General features: G+C 39.3%; 1 protein-coding gene across 3 annotated transcripts; it reads right to left on the reverse strand.

Moving 5' to 3' along the window:
- Nucleotides 1-705: 705 nt before the first annotated feature.
- LOC140577629 (uncharacterized) lies at nt 706-7,110 on the reverse strand. 3 transcript variants are annotated; one of them, XM_072717248.1, is made up of 6 exons: nt 7,048-7,092; nt 5,679-6,489; nt 5,030-5,302; nt 4,662-4,904; nt 2,424-2,540; nt 706-2,216 (listed from the first exon to the last, which is right to left on the reverse strand). In XM_072717248.1, exons 2-6 carry the CDS (start codon nt 5,728-5,730, stop codon nt 2,125-2,127), a joined length of 777 nt encoding a protein of 258 aa, XP_072573349.1. In that variant the 5' UTR covers nt 5,731-6,489; nt 7,048-7,092; the 3' UTR covers nt 706-2,124. The 3 variants fall into 3 exon arrangements, with proteins under 3 accessions (XP_072573349.1, XP_072573350.1, XP_072573351.1); XM_072717249.1 differs by lacking the exon at nt 5,679-6,489 and having other exon boundaries at nt 7,048-7,110; XM_072717250.1 differs by lacking the exon at nt 5,679-6,489 and having other exon boundaries at nt 5,030-5,117; nt 7,048-7,097.
- Nucleotides 7,111-10,035: the final 2,925 nt, after the last annotated feature.

The raw sequence follows: 10,035 nt of genomic DNA on the forward strand, positions 1-10,035 counted from the left end.
TAAGCAGATGATCCATCCATCACCATCACCACTTAATCCCAACTGGGGTCACGGAGGGGACTGGAGCCTATCCTGGGAACAATGTGGTGTGGGCAGTCGCCAACACACCCAGGGCACACGCACACACAATTTAGACTCACCAATCAACCTGCCCTGCACACTTTTGGACCGTGGGCGGAAACCAGAGCCCCCAGCTGAAGCCCACGTGAACACAGGGAGAGCGTGCAAACTCCACACAGGAAGGACACGGAACCAAACCCAGTGTCACACCCGGCTCGTACGATCCTCCTGTGTGCCACAGCCCCCTCATTAACCTCATGTGAAATCCCAGTGTTATCAGCTGTTTCTTGTTGTCTCATTAAGTCCTGTGCATTTAAGTCCACGTCAGAGTATGTATCCCCAGTCCTGTCATTGAAGTCTACTCCGTGTTGTGCCTTGTTTGCCAGCAATAAACCCTGTGTTCTTGGATTCCACGCTCCCTGCTCACTCGTCCTGTGCGCGGCATGATACCCAGGCCCTACTTGCTGTGAGGCAGCAGCAGCGCTAACCACTGCGCTACTGTGCCGCCCCAGATGATCATTATAACTGATTCTTTTCTTCTTTGTATCAGACAGATTACCATCTGACATATGTATATTTATTACAGGAAAATAAAGCAATAAAATGGACATCGTCACTATTTACGTAATTTTTATTGACATTGATTTGTTGATTTATTTATTTTATTTATTTCAAAATACAGTACAGCTGTTTCAGATGCTTTTCAAATAACGGTACTGTTCAAATTAAATTACTGAACTGTGAATAATTCAAATATGTTATAGTACAGTACAGTATTGTACATAAATATTCAGTTCAATTTTATTTACATGTTGTATTTTCACAACATTAAATTGTCTCAAAACGCTTATAGTAGTTTCGCTGCTGCATCTCTGTGGCTCATTTTTGGCGGTTTATAATAAGCTTTGATGAATCTGTATTTGACATTGAGTGAGAATAACTTTATTTTTCCGTCATGTTTTCTGTGCACACAGCATTAGCCTCAGGTAGCTGGCCAGCAGCAGACGAGTTACCGCAAGGCAAAGTAGGGCTATCAAAGTAAAGAAAAAAAGAATAACCGCTGTCTTACTTTTTCAATATGCTGTCCTGTTTAAAAAGACCCAAAATGAACACTGGAAGCAGACTACTTGATTACTATAAGCAAATTATTTAAAAGGTATTTGTACAGGAATGATTCTGTCCCAAGCTTTTTGATCCATATAAGCAGTTGATCACTATATCCATGATCACTGTAAGCGGTTTTCACTGTATTAATGAAATACTTTAAAAATATATGAGTCATCCATATGTCATACCTGTGGTATCTACACATTATGGCTCTGCTACTGCACTTTTATAAGAAGCATATTCTCTATTTTTGCACTGTTAAGTATTATTTCTAATTTTCTTGTAACCAAGTGTAGCAAACAGACAAGCATTCCTGTTGCACATGGCCCATAAAGATCTTTAATAATCAATCTCGTTTAGGACTCTTTGACATGATCACTCTGAATATTGCAGCTCTTCCAGATATTGTCTCCACAGAAATGCGTTTACTGCTGTTACTGAACACCCTCTCCTCAACCAGGACACCATCACTGACAGTCCAAAAAGTTTTTTTTAATAATGTAAGTGTTTTTATGTATTGTATCCATATATTTACATAATTATATGTGCACATTAATATCAATGGCCTGGGAGGAATCCAATCATTTATATGTGGAACAACCACTGTCATTACCAGCTTTAATCATATCAGTGTAACAATGTTCATATTCAGAGACAAAGCTGCAGACCCCACAGTCCCTATAAGCCCAGAAAGGCTGGACCGCTGCTCAACTGACACTTGGTTTCACTTCCTTTATCTATACATATACCAGCTTTCTGCATAAAGTCTATATTGAATTAGTTTTAAAAGTATTCAAATAATAGCTCAGCTTAACACAGACCTAATACACATATCCATTGTTCAGTATTGTATGGCTCTGGCGCACATCCCAAAAATCCTGGATTACCAGCAAGATATACAAGACGGTATAATCAGCTGAACACTGTGATTCTGTAGTTGAACTAAAGTTAGTTGAATCATCTGCGCTGCATTGCAACTCTGACTTCACTGTAAACAATATCCTCATTAACTGGCGTTGGTGAGACACTGGAATTTTCTGATTTGGTGCCTAAAAGACAAAATGAAAGGCTCTAGCTAAAATATACCCCGACGGGAAATGTATAGATTATTTAAAAATATGTATATGCATATATATGGTCATATTTATATACACAATGATATTTAACTATTCACTAAATTAAAAAATCACAAGCTTTAGACAAAAGGTAAAGGATATTTATAAAAATCCTATTAACATATAAAATGCACGACTTACTTAAACGGTGTTTCTTGTACCATCTTAGAAAGCAGAATGAGATCCCAGCCACAGTCAGGCACAGCATCAAGACAGAGACGCCGGTCAGAGCAGTCAGACACCAGGGAGTGGGAATTTCTGTGGACAGACACAAAATTAAAGGTAATTTATCAGCTTTCAGCAATGTTTTCAGAAACTGTTATTGTTAATCATTTATAAAATAAATCTCATTTCTGAAATAGTGATACTATATTGATCCCTTTGGGAAAATTGTCCTTTTACATTTAGTGCATAAATTAAATGGTTTTAACTGACACATGTCTGTTAATGTTATATTTAAAATAATTTAATAAAGGTATTTGAGTTTGACTTAGAGCATTAAAAGATGACGGGTGTTTGTATGTGTAAATATACACTCACCTAAAGGATTATTAGGAACACCATACTAATACGTTGTTTGACCCCCTTTCGCCTTCAGAACTGCCTTAATTCTACGTGGCATTGATTCAACAAGGTGCTGAAAGCATTCTTTAGAAATGTTGGCCCATATTGATAGGATAGCATCTTGCAGTTGATGGAGATTTGTGGGATGCACATCCAGGGCACGAAGCTCCCGTTCCACCACATCCCAAAGATGCTCTATTGGGTTGAGATCTGGTGACTGTGGGGGCTATTTTAGTACAGTGAACTCACTGTCATGTTCAAGAAACCAATTTGAAATGATTTGAGCTTTGTGACATGGTGCATTATCCTGCTGGAAGTAGCCATCAGAGGATGGGTACATGGTGGTCATAAAGGGATGGACATGGTCAGAAACAATGCTCAGGTAGGCCGTGGCATTTAAACGATGCCCAATTGGCACTAAGGGGCCTAAAGTGTGCCAAGAAAACATCCCCCACACCATTACACCACCACCACCAGCCTGCACAGTGGTAACAAGGCATGATGGATCCATGTTCTCATTCTGTTTACGCCAAATTCTGACTCTACCATTTGAATGTCTCAACAGAAATCGAGACTCATCAGACCAGGCAACATTTTTCCAGTCTTCAACTGTCCAATTTTGATGAGCTCGTGCAAATTGTAGCCTCTTTTTCCTATTTGTAGTGGAGATGAGTGGTACCCGGTGGGGTCTTCTGCTGTTGTAGCCCATCCGCCTCAAGGTTGTGCATGTTGTGGCTTCACAAATGCTTTGCTGCATACCTCGGTTGTAACGAGTGGTTATTTCAGTCAAAGTTGCTCTTCTATCAGCTTGAATCAGTCGGGCCATTCTCCTCTGACCTCTAGCATCAACAAGGCATTTTCGCCCACAGGACTGCCGCATACTGGATGTTTTTCCCTTTGCACACCATTCTTTGTAAACCCTAGAAATGGTTGTGCGTGAAAATCCAGTAACTGAGCAGATTGTGAAATACTCAGACCGGCCCGTCTGGCACCAACAACCATGCCATGCTCAAAATTGCTTAAATCACCTTGCCTTCCCATTCTGACATTCAGTTTGGAGTTCAGGAGATTGTCTTGACCAGGACCACACCCCTAAATGCATTGAAGCAACTGCCATGTGACTGGTTGATTAGATAATTACATTAATGAGAAATTGAACAGGTGTTCCTAATAGTCCTTTAGGTGAGTGTACATACACACATACATACACACAGTACTGTGCAGTCAAAGAAATTATGTTTAAATTATCTTAATTTTGGTGTGTAACTATATGCTATTATGGCTGTGAAAGGGTGTCATTTTAGCCATTTCAAAATGTCTGCTAAAATCACCCCAGTATTTGCAGCAACCATAGAATACACCCATGTATTAGCAAACTTTGTATTGCTATTCAGTATCTCACTGACTTTTTTAACTAATTAAATTAATTAATTAGGTGAGCTGGTGGTGAAATTTAATAAACACATGGAATGGCTGGGGAGCCTCTGCAGAGAGGTTTGGGAAGTGAAGCAGTGATCATCTAGCCATCCAACTAGATACCAGTAACTTTATGGAGAACAGAAGAAATTCTTAGTAGTTTTTATTCTGTTACTCTTAATTTGCACATGTTCTAATTCTAAATAATGTGTTTTTGTTCTGAGCAAAAGTACACTTACTATAAGGATAAATAGCCTTAAACATTTATTTTGATTCTGAGACTTTTGCACAGTGCTGTATAAACTCTATGTGTGATGTGTGTATGTGTGTGTGTATACACATACACACACACACACACACACTATAATGAATGTATATGAATTAGTTAATTAAACTTACTTGTACAGTTAAAGCTGACAGGTTCACTCTGAACAGTGCAGTTCTTCTTTTCCACAGTGCAATTGACGCTTCCTGAAAGCACCTCCACAGAAATGTGTTTACTGCTGTTACTGAATACCTTCTCCTCACCCAGGACATCATCTCTGACAGTCCATGTGTACAGAGTATCATCCCCATTGTCACCAGCACAGTAAAACACAGATGTGCCATGAGCACAAGTGAGGAATTCAACCACAGGGTGACCTAAAAATAACAGATGAACAAAAAGGATAGATACTGTCCTAAAGATATTTTTAAGCTACAATTAGAAATCTCTAATATAATGAGTACATCAGATTCAAACCAGGAATGAGAAGTTTTAAACATACCCAGCACCACCAAATGATGTGTCTCTGTCAGCAGATGTTTCCCATTCGAATCATAGCCATATGCAGTAATGTCACCACTCCAGTTCTTCTGGATGTTAGTAATTTTAAGTGTGAAATTTTGAACAACTTCAGTTGAGGAATTGTACCTAATTTTACCAGTAGCGAAAATGCAGTTACCATATTTCCATTGTACAGACTTTATACTGCTGTCTGGTATTTGCATATAAACAGTTTCTCCTGTGCTGCAGCATTGCAGATTTACACTGGTCACACCTTCAGGACAACAAACACATTTCATTAGCCAGCAAAATTAAAACAAGCTTCTATAACCTTTTTAAACATAGATAGTAAATACATCTAATTAGATAGTAAAAACTATCACCTTTACTTAATTTAGCATTTTTGTGCAACTATATGCATTGTACAAGTTCATGTTACATTGTCATACATGTCAGTTGTCTATTTCCGTCACATGTGTTTCACATGGACAAACTCAGTTTGTGAGAGTTTGTATCTTCATGGAATCACTTTAAAATTACTTATTTCAAACAATAACCTGAGTTCGAATTTGTGTAAATCAAGTCTGATATTTCTAACAACCAGCACTAACAAATTATGTTTCTCATAGAAGAGTTATCAGAAACATTACCTGAGAGGACAGACAAAATAACCCAGGAGAGTAAATGTGCTTGATTGTCCATATCGATACTCGTACTGAGCAGGAGTTCAACGAGAAATGTGGCACCTCAGATTAAAGCTGTCATGTGACCGGATGCTGAGTATAGCACTACATTTTTCCATTACTATACAATACTTTCTATGTGTGTCTTCGTTTTGTTACAAATACCTTTGCATTCAGTTAATGGGTTTAAAATGTACGCCTTGTGACATTTACATATCATCACAGTATATACTGAAATGGAGAATGAAAATGAAATATTTACACGAAGCACAACTTCATTTTTGTCATCACTGATTTTAATTTTCCCTCAGAATTTGGTTTGGTTGAATATGAACATTGTTACACTGATATGATTAAAGCTGGTAATGACAGTGGATGTTCCACATATAAATGATTGGACTCCTCTTTAGATTCTCTCTAATCTATCAAGGTACAGATTATAACAGGGGTAGCTAATCTTATCCACAAAGGGCCAGTGTGTTTGCAGGTTTCTGGGATAACCTTTTGGTCAGCTGTTCAAACGCAAGTCTGAGGACTCTTCAGCCAACCAGTCCTCTAATTAATCTAATTAGGGAATTGCAGTAAAATCTGCATACAATGTGGCCCTTAATGCATAAGATTGGCCACCCCTGCTTTATAAGCATATTCTGTGGCATATTGAGATTAATTCAGGATACAGCTGAAGACTCATTCTGTCTCACATATGGGAATTTAGTCCTGAAAACAGCTTTCTGACACCACTCAACTGGTTTCTCTGGCAGTGTACTGTAGACTGTAGCTGCAACAGGAACAGAATGAGATGCAGAAAGTGGCTGCAGTGAGACATGTATGTGTAAAAAGTCACTGTGGTGTCACAGCGTCCTGCTCTTTAATGTCCCATGAAGAATAAGAGCACAGAAAATGCAACTAAGTGACACAGAAGAGGAAACAGCAGAGAGCAGGGTTCACAGCTCTATTTATAAAGCCCCCCCTCCCCCCAAAAATAAAACTTGCAATTTAGGCTTCGGTCTTGGGGGCTCTATGTGCGTGTCTACAGAGAGTTAACTCTGTGAGCAACAGATTGCTTATATACACTCCAGTGAAATTATGGCGTCATTGTTAAAAAGGTATTGCTTACATTTTATCCAGTTGTATTTTTAGAAGTTAAATTGCTTTGTTTAATAAAGGCTGCAGTACTGTCTCTGAAGGTTTTAAACCCAGAGGAAGATGAAGTTGCATCAGGAAAGCAAATTAATCTAAAATGTATAATATAATTACATTTTATCATTTTACTCTAATATTTCCCAATGTACTGTGATGTTAAAATATCAACTGCAAAGTTTATACTGTCACTTACTTGTTTTTCGAAAGCTCTTGTTCCCCTCCTGCTCTTTGGCCTCATGCTTCTGTTAGTGATGTCACTAACCACAGATACATCCAGAGTCTAATTATAGGTCTCAGTGAACCAATCACATAGCCTGATTTGTTAAAGTAATGTAAGAGATGTTGGTTTTAGACATAGTCACCATAGCAACACACATAGATAAACTGCCAACAAATGATAAGCATACAGTCAAACAGATAGTTCTTTTCCAAGAAAGAAAATTTCTTTTTTATTTTCGTTTGAATACAAATTCAGTTCCACAGGTTATTATATCGAAATGAAAGACCTTTGCCTGGGTAGATTCCAGTCATTAATTTCATAACTCAAACACCCAATGGAATTACTTGCTTTAATGTAAAACAATGTTCCTACTCAGAAACTGTATAATGTTCTGTTGTGAATCTTGGAATTTCAAACAGACAACAACGACAACTGTGAACTTATTTTATTTACTCCCAATTCGCTGTATGTCCAATTCCCCAATACTTTAGTGCCCCCTAGTGTCCTGACATGGTTGTACTACACCTCCCACTTTAATGAATTAACATACAGTGATCCCCCGCTATATCGCGGTTCAACTGTCACGCCCCCGCTATATCGTGGATTTTTCCCCAATGCATCACAGTTCTCTGCGTATCGCGTACCTTGCTTGTGGTCCAATTGTTGTGAGCAAACTTTTTGTGAACTTTTCGTTTTGTTTTAAGCCCTACAATTTAAGGCTTAAATTATAAAAGAATGTTTATTTATATGGTCTTTCTATATTGTGGATTTTCTGCACCTATTGCTCTTAAAGCGTGTGGGAGGGGTATTTAAAGTCTGGAACGTAACTTCCGCAATAGGGAATCACTGTATTGCTTTACTCTTCTTTTCAGTCTTATCCTGCTAGTAATAGAACAAAACAGTACTGTAACGGCAGTGTGTCTTTTTGTAAACATTAACAGCATTACTACTTTCTTGTAAACATAAACAGCCTTATTTTCCTTCCCTAAGCTGAAGGACAGGCCATGGACTGTTGCGCCTTGGCGATGCATTTTGTCATGTCAGAGTGTCCCTGGTGAATTTTTTCAGGCATCTCTCTGCACATGGATGCCAGACTAAGGACTTGTTCTCCCTTCAGCAGGATATCCTCTGATACATGAATATCCAGTCAGTACAGCTAGTATGGTAAGAGATTATCTGGGACTGTTTTCCTGTACATAGACCAGCTTCTGTCCATGAAGACACTTATTTGTCTCATGGTTCTGTCTTTGTTCTGCATGTATCTAATCTGTTCTAGTTTCATTTTTAGTGCTGGTATGCGCTCCATGACATGATCAATGCACACTGCCTTTCCAGTGTGTTACTCTCCTAGTGGCAATGCATCACCTGTCCCCAGTTGTCTTCCTGCAACGTGAATGCTTCTGTACTTGAATCTCATCGCCCTCAGTCTCAATCTGAGTATTCATTGAGGTAAATCATCAAGTACTCAAGAGATTAGCAAGATCAGAGGCTTGTGGTCTGTATGCACCGGGAAGTCAAAACTCAAGAAATATGCAGTCAGGCGTTCACACGCCTACGTCGTGGCAAGGGGCTGTTTTTCGATTTCTGCATATTGGGTTTCAGTGGGTGTCAGACTCCTGGGTAAGTACACTACTGGTCTGTATTCTACATCTGCTGTTTCTGCATTAGCTCTCCTCCGAAGCCATATGATGATGCATCTGCTGACACCAGTTTCTCTTTTTGCACTGTACTGTACTAACTGTACTAGTTCCTTCTTTACTTCCCCTAAAGAATCCTCTTGCTCTGTGTTCCATGTCCAGGTATTGTCATTTTTCAACTTTGTGAGAGTGGGCAAGCAGGGAGAAAACTTGCCAACATAGTTCACTATCCCTGTGGAAGGAAAAATGATCTATTCAACCTTTCTAATTATCCTAACACCCCCTTGGTAGAACTACGAATCAGACTCCAAACCTTGCAGATGGTGAGCAAAGTTTTCTCATTTGTTCAGCAATCCAGCACAGCGTTCTGGCTACACAAAAATCAATAAGTTAAAATACTCTAACTCCAAATCCTCTACAAGGACTTCTAAGTCCTGATTGGTCATAGAATACCAAGCTTTAAACACACAACAAACATAATTAACAAACATATAACCTTTCACCTAGCACCCGCCCAATACTCAAAATATGGTTTTTTCCCAATGGGCTTCTACTATCAAGCTTATATACTGTGGGTGCATGATAAATCGTGCTTATACACTTATAGTAAACTGTACCATATAACACTGCAACTCCATTCTAGTTCTACAACACTCTGTACACTGCCCTGGGCCTAACCATTTGCAGCAGTTTCGAATCCCTTCATGTAGGTGCCCCCCCCCCAGGAGTTTCCTGCTGCCTGACTCTCCAAGGTCTTTTGGGCTGTGAAACTGACTATGGGCAGGCTGCTGCAAGGCAAGGACACGCAGTACCAGTTCCAAAACATCTTCATGCCTAAGGCCTAAGACATAACAACCGTCCCACAATGCCTCCCCCCCCGGCCTACCATTGCTTTTAATGAAGTGTCTCACTCCTTCAATACTCTGAAGTTGATAATGGCTTTAATTTTATCTGGGTTTGCCTCAGTCCCTTCATCACTTATTTTATGTCCCAGGAAGTTCACATAATTCACCACAAACTCATGTTTTTCATTTAGAGTGAGTCCAGCATTATCAAACTTCTGGTGAACTTCGCATTGTCTATCGTCATGATCCAGCTGGTCTTTGCCAAACACCATAATGTCATCATCATGACCCAGTGTTTCTGGTGTCCCTGAGACAATCTGAAATATTCTCAGCTGGAAGTGCTCATGTGCTGAGGAGATCCCAAAAGGCAATTTTTAAAAACTACCTGTCGAAAGGTGTAATATCTGCCAAAACCCCGGTGCCATATGGAAAAGAGAATTTGTGGTAAATAAGATGCAGCAGGCAGTTAATGCAGTGGA

The sequence above is a fragment of the Paramormyrops kingsleyae genome, chromosome 10 (assembly GCF_048594095.1).
Source record: "Paramormyrops kingsleyae isolate MSU_618 chromosome 10, PKINGS_0.4, whole genome shotgun sequence".
Lineage (NCBI taxonomy): Eukaryota > Metazoa > Chordata > Actinopteri > Osteoglossiformes > Mormyridae > Paramormyrops > Paramormyrops kingsleyae.